This window comes from Jaculus jaculus, chromosome 13, assembly GCF_020740685.1.
Source record: "Jaculus jaculus isolate mJacJac1 chromosome 13, mJacJac1.mat.Y.cur, whole genome shotgun sequence".
NCBI lineage: Eukaryota > Metazoa > Chordata > Mammalia > Rodentia > Dipodidae > Jaculus > Jaculus jaculus.
This window is the reverse complement of record NC_059114.1, coordinates 48,613,003-48,625,920: the sequence shown is the minus strand read 5'-3', so window position 1 is coordinate 48,625,920 and position 12,918 is coordinate 48,613,003. Positions and strand designations below refer to the sequence as shown.

The following is a 12,918-nucleotide window of genomic DNA, read 5'->3' as shown; positions in this document are numbered from 1 at the left end:
ACTTTTTTGGACAACGGAACACTCAGGAGCCATAGATTGTTACTAGGAAATTTTCAGTGCCAGGGATGGAATACCTTCCAGGGAGTTGTTGGCTAGGGAGTTTCCTGATACCCCAAAAACATTACAGGCCATTGCCAAGGCCCTTGCTTTCCCACGAGGAATAGACAGTAAGACCCTTTTAATGAAGGGTCCACATACTTGGACCACATGGATACTGAAAAATCCTGCTGGAATGGGTGCAATAGTGGCATGTCTGTTATGGGGGAAACCAATCACCCTCTAATTAGACTGAAGGCCCACTCCATGGGAGGGAATACATCCCATATACTGAAAACCTACAACAGGGGTAGTCATAGCCTTGAGAGGTGTAACATCTGCTGCTGTCTGGCTAAATGTACATACTATGCTCACCAAACTGCCTAGTAAGCACTTCTCTTAATTATCATACCCATATATTAATGCTACTCTCACTTTTAGTTAGAGAAGCTTCTCTTTTCTGATGGCAGTGACCTTGGGATGACTCAGGAGGCACCATGGCGCTTAGAAGTGACAGAGGAGTGCTTAGCACTAAAATATGTCTATCACACCTTCCAAGGCTCAGGGCCCACTGCAGAAGAGGTGACACAAAATGGCCTGGATATCCATGACCTCACAGTGCCTGACACTACCTACACATGACCATCATAATAGGAAGGAAAGATGATGATATCAAAATAAAAAGAAAGACTGATTCAGAGGGGGAGGGGATATGATGGAGAGTAAAGTTTCAAAGGGGAAAGTGGGGGAAGGGAGGAAATTACCAAGGGATATTATTTACAATTATGGAAGTTGTCAAAAAAAAATTTTTATTAGGGTAGAGAGATGGCTTAGCAGTTAAAGTATTTGCCTGCAAAGCCAAAGGATCCCCGTTCAATTCTCCAGGACCCACGTAAGTGAGATGCACAAAGGGGTGCATGCATCTTGAATTCATTTGTAGTGGTTGGAGGCCCTGGCAAGCCCATTCATTCTCTCTCTCTCTGACTTTTTCTCTCAAATAATAAATAAAATATAGAAAATAAAAATAATGTTTAAATTTAAAAAAAAGTAAGTCCGTAGACACTAAGAAAGCCAAGCTGGGTATAGTAGTGGTATAGCAGCAGAAGAAAGACAATCGCTGTGAGTTCAAGATTCCATACAAGGTCCACTCAACTCTGGGTCTTTTCCAAGCAGTCCTTATTTCTCATTTCAACCCATACAATTAAAACCCTGAGACTACATAATGCATCCCAGGTCAGCTTGAGCTACAGTGAGATCATACCTTGAGAAACCAAAAACAAAAGAAGAAAAAGAAAAACTGAAACTGAGCTGGAGAGATGGCTTAGTGCTTCAGTACTTGCCTGTGAAGCCTAAGGACCCTGGTTCAAGGGCCGATTCCCCAGAACCCACATTAGCCAGATGCACAAGGGGGCTCATGTGTCTGGAGTTTATTTGCAGTGGCTGGAGGCCCTGGTGCACCCATTTTCATTCTATCTCTCTCTCTCTGTCTCTCTCTTCCTCTTCCTTTCTCAGTCTGCTGCTCTCAAATAAATAAATAAATAAAAATAAACCAAAAAAAAAAAAGAAACTATGAAATCCTTATACTCCCCTATATAGAATACAGCATATTCAAATCAATAAGCTTATGTAATTGGCATTTTCATTATTTCCATCAACACTATGAAAATTAACAAGCAAGAGCGGGTGCATCTTATTCCCCCAATCTAACTCCCTCCAGTAAGAACTGATTCAAAGCGGGGCGTGAGGCAATGGTACAAGGATTTCCATGATGAGGCTACCCTGAGGCTGCATAGTGAATTGCTAGAGAGGGAGACCCTACATGGGGGAGGGGGTGAGCTGAATGAACTATTAAGCATACACATGAAAGACGGGAAAATGTTCTTTGACCTCATACCTTAAAATGTTCTTTGACCTCATAAACCTTGCTGGAGGAAGTGTGTTAATGAAGGAAAGACTTAAAGTTTTATAGTCCAGCTCCACTGGGTGTTCTCTCTCTTGCTATTTCCTCTCTACTAATAAGATGTGACACAAACTTCCTGCTCAGGCCTCCCATGCCTTCCTCACCATAGTGGACACTTCCCCTTGAAATTTTACGCCAAAAATAAACACTTTCCTTCCTTAAACTGCATTTGAATAGGTATTTTGTCCCAGCAACAAGAAAGCAACTAATACACATGTCAACTTGACCTTCTCCTTACCAACATCCTATTCTGTTCATGAGCTATTTTGAATTTGGCCTATTTATGCAGCTGTCTCTGCTTACAGAAAACCCTCATCCATACTTACATCTCTTCTTTACTTGACTGTTGTAATTCCCTTCTCTAGGACCTTGTGAAATGCCTGCTCTCCAAACTCCAGCTTGTGAAGAATGCTGCTCTGCTTTCTCAAATATATTAACAACCATTATCATCACCTCCATCTTCAAACTACCCCACAGGCTTTGTATTCACTTAAAGATTCCATACAAGGTCCAGTCAACTCGGTCTTTTCCAAGCAGTCCTTATTTCTCATTTCAACCCATACAATTAAAACTATTAGGCAGGCATGGTGGCACACACCTTCAATACCCCAGTACTTGGGAGGCAGAGGTACAAGAATTGCCATGAGGGGCTGGAGGGATGGTTTAGTGGTTAAAGCGTTTGCCGGCAAAGCCAAAGGACCTTGGTTCCATTACTCAGGACCCACTTAAGCCAGATGCACAACAAGGTGCATGCATCTGTAGTTCGGTTTGCAGTGGCTGGTGGCCCAGGCATGCCCATTCTCTCGCTATCTACCTTCCTCTTTCTCTATCCTCTCAAATAAAAAAACAAAAATCAAGCTGAAGTTAGCATCTTTGCTTTAAGAAAAACAAACTTAGCCAGGCATGGTGGCACACACCCTTAGTCCCAGCATTTGGGAGGCAAAAGTAGGAGGATCACCCTTGAGTTCGAGGCTACCCTGGGACTATCTAGTGAATTCCAGGTCAGCCTGGGCTAGAATGAAACCCTACCTCAGGGAAAAAAAAACAAAAAACAAAAAACAACTTCACAGAAACCTATACTTTTGTTATTTGCAACTCACTTTATAACTTTATAATTAAAATGGTTAAGAAAACAGATCCTGGAAAAGAGTAACTACCCATTTACTTAGAATATTCTCAATATGCTCCAAGGGTTGCTAAATTTAACTACCATTGTATTTAATATACAGCACAACATATTTAAAGACATATTTACAGTGCTTTAAAAAAACAAAAATATGGGCTGGAGAGATGGCTTAGTGGTTAAGTGCTAGCCTGTGAAGCCTAAGGACCCCGGTTCAAGGCTGGATTCCCCAGGACCCATGTTAGCCAGATGCACAAGGGGGCGCATGCGTCTGGAGTTCGTTTGCAGTGGCTGGAGGCCCTGGTGCGCCCATTCTCTCTCTCTCTCTGCCTCTTTCTCTCTTTCTGTCACTCTCAAATAAATAAATAATAAAAAATAAAATAAAATAAATATATATATAAGCCAAGTGTAGTAGTTCATGCCTTTAATCCCAGCACTCAGGAGGCAGAGGTAGGAAGAGTGCCATGAGTATGAGACTATCCTGAGATTACATAGTGAATTCCAGGACAGCCTACCCTACAGCAAGATCCTACCTCAGGGGGGAAAAAACTGATATATTACATGTGAGACACAAATATATTTCAACATACATAAGGAATTTACAGAAAAGGAGAAATATCAGAAAATGTAAAATGTATTTTTTTAAATTAATGTAAACTGGGCATGGATAATCCCAGCACTTGGGAGGCACAGGTAAGAGGATAGCCATGAGTTCAAGGTTACTAAACAGTGAATTCCATGTCAGCATGAGCTAGAGAGAGAACCTACATCGAAAAATGAATGAATGAATGAATGAATGAAAATCTAATTAACGTGAGGGGCTCGAGAGATGGCTTAGCAGTTAACACACTTGCCTGAGAAGCCTAACCATCCAACCTCAGTTTCCCAGGACCTAAGTAAACCAGAAGCACAAGGTGAAAACTAGACATTTTACAGTCATTTTCCTTTTTTGGTTTTTCAAGTTAGGGTCTCAGGCTGACCTGGAAACTCACTTCCAGGCTGGCCTCAAACTCAAATAGATCCTACCTCTGCCTCGCAAGTTTTGGGATTAACGTGTGAGCCACCAAACCGGGCTTTTCTTTTACTTCTTGTTTTTTTTTAACAAGTGTCATTATTATCCATTAAAGAAATAGGAGTGGCCAGGCATGGTGGCACATGCCTTTAATCCCAGCACTTGGGAGGCAGAGGTAGGAGGATCACCCATGAGTTTAAGGCTACTCTGAGACTACATAGTGAATTCCAGGTCAGCCTGGGCCAGAGTGAGACCCTACCTCGTAAAACCAAAAAGGAAAGGAAAGGACAGGACAGGAAAGGAAAGGGAAAAGGAAAAGGAACAGGAAAAAGGAAAGAAAAGAAAAAGGGGTGGAATGGAGAGAAAGCTTAGGAGTTAAGGCACTTGCTTGCAAAGACAAAGGACCCAGGTTCGATTACCCACAATATCCATGTAAAAGCCAAATACACAAAGTAGCACATGCATCTGGAGTTAATGTGTAGCAGCAAGAGACCCTGTTACACAAGGTACTCACTCTCTTTGCTTTGCTCAAAGGTAAATCACTAAATAAAAACATCTGTTAAAAAGTGGCATTTTAAGCCGGGCGTGGTGGCGCACGCCTTTAATCACAGCACTCAGGAAGCAGAGGTAGGAGGATTGCCATGAATTCAAGGCCACCCTGAGATGACAGAGTTAATTCCAAGTCAGCCTGGACCAGAGTGAGACCCTACCTCTAAAAACCAAAAAAAAAAAAAAAAAAAGTGGCATCTTAAAAGCCAGGTGCATGCCTTTAATCCCAGCACTTGGGAGGCAGAGGTAAAAGGATCACTGTGAGTTCAAGGTCACACTATGATTACATAGTGAATTCCAGGTCAGCCAGGCCTAGAGAGAGACCCTACCCCAAAAAACAAACAAAAGAGAGCCAGAGATGGCTTAGTGGTTAAGGCACTTGTCTGCAAAACCTAAGGACCCAAGAATGATTCCCCAGAACCCACGTAAGCCAGAGGCACAAGGCAGCACATGTGTCTTGAGTTCATTTGCAGTGGCTGGAGGCCCTAATATACGCATTCTTTCTCTCTCTAAAAATATTCCTTTTTTAAAAAAAGAGAGAGAGAGAGAGACAGAGATTTAAAGCCAGGTATGGTGGTGAATGCCTATAATCCCAGCACTTAAAGAGGCAGAGGTAGGAAGACTGCCATGAATTCGAGGTCACCCTGAGATTACATAGTTAATTCTAGGCCAGAGTGACACCCTACCTCAGAAACCCCCCCCCCCCAAAAAGAGAGAGACATTTAAATTACATATTCTAAATCTGAGAAGTCTCTACTAATAATGGTTTTACAAAAATTCCAATTACTGCCTTGGGAGGCCGAGTTAGGAGAATTCTGGTGAGTGTGAAGCCAGTTTAAAACTACATAATCAATTACAGGCCAGTTAGGGCTAGAAAGAGACCCTACCTGGAAAAAATAAAAATTTATAAAGATGCCTGTTCCATGAAAAAAAAATTAATTAAAAGATCATAATGTTGGGCTGGAGAGATGGCTTAGTTGTTAAGCGCTTGCCTGTGAAGCCTAAGGATCCCAGTTCAAGGCTTGATTCCCCAGCACCCACATTAGCCAGATGCACAAAGAGGAGCACATGTCTGGAGTTCGTTTGCAGTGGTTGGAGGCCCTGGCGCGCCCATTCTCTCCTTCTCCCTCTCCCACTCTCTATCACTCTCAAATAAATAAACAAAAAATTTAAAAAAGATCGTAATGTGGTTTTAAACAATGGATCTTAAAGCGCCAGGCATGGTAACACACACTTGCAATTCTAGCACTTAGGATGCTGATACAGAAGGACTACGGTGAGCCTGAAGATAGCCTTGGCCACCTAGTAAGCTCCAGGTCAGCCTGGACTACAGTGTAGGCTCTGTATCAAACAAAGAAAAAAAAATTTAAGAGAAAGAGAGGCAGGTGTTGTTGCACATGCCTTTAATCCCAGCATTTGGGAGACAGAAGTAGGAAGATCACTGTAAGGTGAGGTGAGGCCAGCCTGAGACTAGACAGAAAATTCCAAGTCAGCCTGGGCTAGAGCAAGACCCTACCTAGAAAGACCAAAAATAAGTCTACACACAAATAAATAGAGTTTAACAATCTACAGTCACAGAATTAAAAAATTTTCTCTAAATAAGAAAAATTATGTCTAGCCAGCTATGTTGACATGTCTATAACCCCAAAACCCAGCAGGCTGAAACATGAGAAACTAAAGTTTAAAGCTACTTGGACAAAATAAACAATGCTAAAGATAACGGGAAAAAAGACAAAAAAAAAAAATCTCTACCATATACTCTAACTTAAATGCCTTTTCCTCTCTGGATGTTTAGATCAACTGCATAAACACACAAATATGCACACCCACCCACACACGACAAAAAAATAAATAAATAAACCCTAAAAGCTGGGTGTGGTGGATGGCACATGCCTTTAATCCCAACACTTAGGAGACAGAGGTAGGAGGACTGCTGTGAGTTTGAGGCCACCCTAAGACTACATAGTGGGAAAAAAAACTAAAAATAAATAAATAAAGTAATAAAATATTAAGGGATGGAGATGGCTCAGCAGTTAAAGATACTTGCTTGATCACCCTGATACCAAAACCAGGCAAAGATAGAACAAAAAAGAAAATTACAGACCAATCTCCCTCATGAACATAGATGTAAAAATTCTCAACAAAATATTGGCAAACAGAATACAAGAGTATATCAAAAAGATCATTCACCCTGACCAAGTAGACTTTATCCCAGAGATGCAGGGATGGTTCAACATATGCAAATCTATAAATGTAATACATTACATAAACAGGTTGAAGGACAAAAATCACATGATCATCTCATTAGACGCAGAGAAAGCATTTGACAAAATCCAACATCACTTCATCATAAAAGTCCTACAGAGACTGGGAATAGAAGGAACATATCTCAATATAATAAAGGCTATTTATGACAAGCCTACAGCCAACATATTACTAAATGGGGAAAAACTGGAAGCTTTTCCACTAAAATCAGGAACAAGACAAGGGTGTCCACTGTCCCCACTTTTATTTAATATAGTTTTGGAAGTCTTAGCCATAGCAATAAGGCAATAGACACACATAAAAGGGATACAAATTGGAAAGGAAGAAATCAAGTTATCATTATTTGCAGATGACATGATTCTATACATAAAGGACCCTAAAGACTCTACTAGCAAACTGTTAGAGCTGATCAAAACCTACAGCAATGTAGCAGGATACAAAATAAATACACAGAAATCAGTAGCCTTCATATATGCTAACAACAAAAACACAGAGGATGAAATCAGAGAATCACTCCCATTCACAGTTGCATCAAAAAAAATAAAGTACCTTGGAATAAACCTAACCAAGGAAGTAAAGAATCTCTACAATGAGAACTTTAAAACACTCATGCGAGAAATTGCAGAAGACACTAGAAAGTGGAGAAACATCCCTTGTCCCTAGATTGGAAGAATCAATATTGTGAAAATGGTAATCTTAACTAAAGCAATCTACACATTTAATGCAATCCCTATCAAAATTCCAAAGGTTTTCTTCATGGATATAGAAAAAACAATCCAAAAATTCATTTGGAATCACAAAAAACCTCAAATATCTAAAATAATACTGAGCAACAAAAATAAGGCTGGTGGTATCAACATACCTGATTTTAACCTATACTACAGAGCCATAGTAACAAAAACAGCATGGTACTGGCACAAAAACAGACATGTAGATCAGTGGAACAGAATAGAGGACCCAGATGTAAGCCCAAGTAGCTATAGCCACCTGATATTCGATAAAAATGCCAAAAATACTCATTGGAGAAAAGACAGCCTCTTCAGCAAATGGTGTTTTGAAAACTGGATATATATCTGCAGAAGGATGAAAATAGATTCTTCTCTCTCGCCATGCACAAGAATTAAGACCAAATGGATTAAAGACCTTAACATCAGACCGGAAACTCTGAAACTGCTAGAGGAAAAAGTAGGGGAAACCTTTCAACATATTGGTCTTGGCAAAGACTTTCTGAATACAACCCCAATTGCTCAGGCAATAAAACCACAGATTAATCACTGGGACCGCATGAAATTACAAAGATTTTGCTCTGCAAAGGACACAGTGAAAAAAACAAAGAGGCAACCTATAGAATGGGAAAAAATCTTCGCCAGCTATATATCTGACAGAGGATTAATATCTAGGATATACAAAGAACTCAGAAAGTTAAATAATAAGGAATCAAACAAGCCAATCAAAAAATGGGCTATGGAGCTAAATAGAGCATTCTCAAAGGAAGAAATACGAATGGCATATAAGCATCTCAAAAATGTTCTACGTCACTAGTCATCAGGGAAATGCACATTAAAACTACATTGAGATTCCATCTCACTCCTGTCAGATTGGCCACCATCATGAAAAGAAATGACCATAAATGCTGATGAGGATGTGGAAAAAGAGGAACCCTTCTACACTGCTGGTGGGAATGCAATCTGGTCCAGCCATTGTGGAAAACAGTGTGGAGGTTCCTAAAATAGCTGAAGATTGATCTACCATATGACCCAGCTATAGCACTCCTAGGCATATATCCAAAGGACTCATCTCATTTCCTTAGAAGTACATGCTCAACCATGTTTACTGCTGCTCAATTTATAATAGCTGGGAAATGGAACCAGCCTAGATGTCCCTTAACTGATGAGTGGATAATGAAGATGTGGCACATTTATACAATGGAGTTCTACTCAGTGGTAAAGAAAAATGAAGTTATGAAATTTGCAGAAAAATGGAAGGACCTGGAAAGGATTATACTAAGTGAGGTAACCCAGGCCCAGAAAGCCAAGCGCCACATGTTCTCTCTCAAATGTGAATCCTAGCTACAGATGATTGGGCTCCTGCGTGAGAAGGAAAATACTTGGTAGCAGAGGCCAGTAAGTTAAAAAGGAGACATAAAGGGAAGAGAAAGGAAGGGAGAAGGATACTTAATAGGTTGATATTGTATATATGTAATTACAATGATTGTAATGGGGAGGTAATATGATGGAGAATGGAATTTCAAATGGGAATGAGTAGGGAGGGAGGGAATTACTATGGGATATATTTTATAATCATGGAAAATGTTAATTAAAATTTAAAAAAAAATAAATAAAATAAAATAAAAAGATACTTGCTTGCCAAGCCTAATTGCCCAGGTTTTATTCCCCAGTACCCACATAAAACATCCACTAAATGGTGCGTGCATCTGGGGTTTGTTTTCAGTGGCAAAGGATCCTGGGGTGCCCATACTCACCCACACAATCTAGCTCTTCAAATAAATTTTAAAAAATTAAATAAATAATTACAAAGAAAACTTGGGAGACTGCATGTCACCCTAATCAAAATACTGGTGAGGGTATGGGGAATGGGGAGGAGCCTATTCACTGTTGGTGGGAGTAGAAACTGGTACAATCACTATGGAAATTAGTAAAAAGTTCTCAATAAACTAAAAATAGAACATATGACCCAGCTATATACCACTCCTGGGCAAATACTCAAAGGACTCTATATCCTACTTCAGAAATAACTTCACTTCTACATTTATTGCTGCTCATTTTACAATAGCAAAGAAATAGAATCAGCCTAGATATCTATCAACAGATAAATGGGCATTGAAAATAAGGTATAAACACACAATGAAATTTTATTCAGCCCCCAAAAAGTAAATTTTCAGGAAAACAGATGGATCTGGAAAATATTAAGTAAGGTAATCCACACCAAGAAAGACAAATATTGCATATTGTCTTTCATAGTGGATCTTAGCTTCTAATTGTTAAACATGTGTATTTAAGCAGAAGTAAGGGAGGGTAGAAGCCAGGAAAGGGACCCATAAGATGGAAAAGAAAGGCTTTAAGGGAAAGCGGACACATGACTTATAAAAATGGAGAAGGGGGGTTGGAGATATGGTTTAGCAGTTAAGGCATTTCTTTGCAATGCCAAAGGACCTCGGTTTGATTCCCCATGACACAGTAAGCCAGATGCACAAGGGGGCACATGCATTAGGAGTTTGTTTGCAATGACTGGAGACCCTGGCACAACCATTCTCTCTCTCCCTCTCTTTCTCTCTCTCTCAAATAAATAAATAAATAATAAAGTTTTAAAAAATGGAGAAGGGAAGACTGCGAATAGAAGGTATAGCAGGGAAAGGAGGGCAGGAAAATGGACATAATGAGGAAAGTAAGGAACAATCAACCAAGACTAAAAACTCAAGTGGGTATGAAAATTCCATAAGGAAGCTTGTTACTTTGTTAGCTAATTAAAATAAATATTTTTAAGGAAAAAAAGTTTGTATAATCTGAAAAGAAACCACAGTATAAAATGTTGTACTCAGGCATAGTGGTGATGCCTTTAATCCAAGCACTTGGTATATGAAGGTAGAAAGATTACCACAAGATCATGGTCAGCCTGGAACTACATAATGAATCCCATAAGACCCTGTCTTGAAAAAGCAAAAAGTGTGTATGTGCATAGAATTTCAGAGCCAGGAGTGGTGGCACAGCCATTAATCCCAGCACTTGGGAGGCAGAGGTAAAGGATCACTATGAGTTTGAGGACACCCTGAGACTACATAGTGAATTCCAGGCCAGCCTGGACAAAAGTGAGACCCTTCCTTGAAAAACTGAAAAAAGGGCTGGAGAGATGGCTTAGCGGTTAAGCGCTTGCCTGTGAAGCCTAAGGACCCCGGTTCGAGGCTCGGTTCCCCAGGTCCCACGTTAGCCAGATGCACAAGGGAGCGCACGTGTCTGGAGTTCGTTTGCAGAGGCTGGAAGCCCTGGCGCGCCCATTCTGTCTCTCTCCCTCTATCTGTCTTTCTCTCTGTGTCTGTCGCTCTCAAATAAATAAATAAATAATTTAAAAAAAAAGAAAAACTGAAAAAATAAATAAACAAACAAACAAATAATTTTTAAAGGGAAATAAAATCCCTACTATACGCTCTGCCCAAATGCCTTTTCCTAGCTGGGAGCTTAGTTCAGTATGAGAACACTTGCTTGGCATGCTCTAAGGACCAGCCAGGTTCAATCCTCATCACTACAAAATTTAAGTAAATGAAAATTCAAACTGAGTATAGAGTAAGTTTGTTTGAAGGGGATATCCAACCAAATGCTACATAGACATATGACCTACTACATATAATAATCAAGAGAATCACCTATAGTTAAGTAAGTAAATTCTGTATAAGTTTGTATAAAGCCCTTAAAAACACATTCTAAAATTCTCTTCAAAATAGCATGTAAAGATATTTCACCTGTTCAGTAATTGAACTCAAATCATTTGATGAAAAATCTTCCTCTTCACTCTCAAAAAATTCATAGTAATTTTCCAGAAGTCCTGCCATTATCCTGCTCACAATTTCTTGCTCTTTCATATCTTCCACATCTGTATAAATGCTAAGAATAAAAGTCTAAGTTAAACTGAGTTCTTACATTACAGGTAAAATTAGAAGAGAACCAATGAGTCACTTTATGAAACTGAACAATTTATGTCACCATTCTGTGCTCAGTTTTCCCATCATAAAACCTACCTAATTTGTACCCTGTTCACAGCAATGCTGAAGATTAATCAGATCAACTATAAAAAATAATGGATCAGGGCTGTAGAGATGGCATAGCAGTTAAGGCGCTTGCCTGTGAAGCCTAAGGACCTATGTTCAATCTCTCTCGAGATTCCACGTAAGCTAGACACACAAGGTAATACAGGCACAAGATGGCACACACATCTGGGGTTCGACTGCAGTGGCTGGAGGCCTTGGTGTGCCAATTCTTTCACTCTGCTCTCTCTGTCTCATAAAAAAATAAATAATTTAAAATAATATTAATGGTTTATAGAGTATTCTATGATCCTTGGAATAACCTAGAATGCTTCTATTTCACCAAATTTTTTAATTTTTTTTTTAAAATGGGAATGACTTACTGGAAGACATCTGGACCAAAGACAGCAGCCAAGGAATTTGCAGACCAAATTTCTTCATGATGTGATGCTACATTAGCTAAAAACCTACACAGAAACTTTAACAAACTATAATTAACAGGTGGAAGTTGTTGCAAGAGAAATCTCAACTTTCGTCCAAATTCATCTTCATTATTATAATCTGTAAAACATAATGACAGGTTTTCTTAATGAAATAAAAAGTAAAGCTCAGATATTTTGCCAGGTTCACATTATTCCACCCACATTATCTTTTTAACTGTAACAATTCAAAACCTTTTCGCTTCCTCTGGAGTGGCCAAATGCCTCAGGGCTTTTCATTTCACTTACCAAGTGGAAAATTGGAAAGGGAAGGGTGGAGGAAACTCAGCCACTCAGTTGCTTAAAGATGTTTTCCTCACATATTACCCACTAATTTTCCTTTTAATTTTCATTATACTGTCTCTTGCATGACTGTACATGTGTTTCCAAACTACTGCCAAGTATATGAAGTCAAAATAAACTGACCTGCCAATTAACAAGAACTACTACTAAGGAGTCACCATAGACACACAATTCAACACACTATGTTTCTGTTTAAATAAGAAAACAATGAATGAATCATGTGACAAAGGGACTTTTTTTCTTCTGTACACACTGAGAAAGAACAATGACTATAGTAGTATGAACAGAACTAAATTAAAATGTCTTCCATTTCTCATTTGCCTTTTCTCTTCCCTAAATTGATGGGCTTATTTTCTTGAGACAGAGTCTCACTCTGTAGCTTAGGCTGACTTAGAACTCACTATGTACCCAGGCTGCCCTCAAAATCATGGGCAA

The 12,918-nt window shown here is 39.4% G+C and overlaps 1 protein-coding gene across 4 annotated transcripts in view; it reads right to left on the bottom strand.

The window, feature by feature from the left end:
• Fam13b (family with sequence similarity 13 member B) overlaps positions 1-12,918 on the bottom strand; it is an 81,448-nt gene that overhangs the window by 53,035 nt on the left and 15,495 nt on the right. For all 4 annotated transcript variants that reach the window (XM_045132292.1, XM_045132291.1, XM_045132293.1 and 1 more), the window contains 2 exons: positions 12,085-12,262; positions 11,420-11,561 (listed from right to left, as the gene is read on the bottom strand). In XM_045132292.1, the coding sequence (XP_044988227.1) occupies positions 11,420-11,561; positions 12,085-12,262 (320 nt within the window). The remainder of the gene's footprint in view (positions 1-11,419; positions 11,562-12,084; positions 12,263-12,918) is intronic.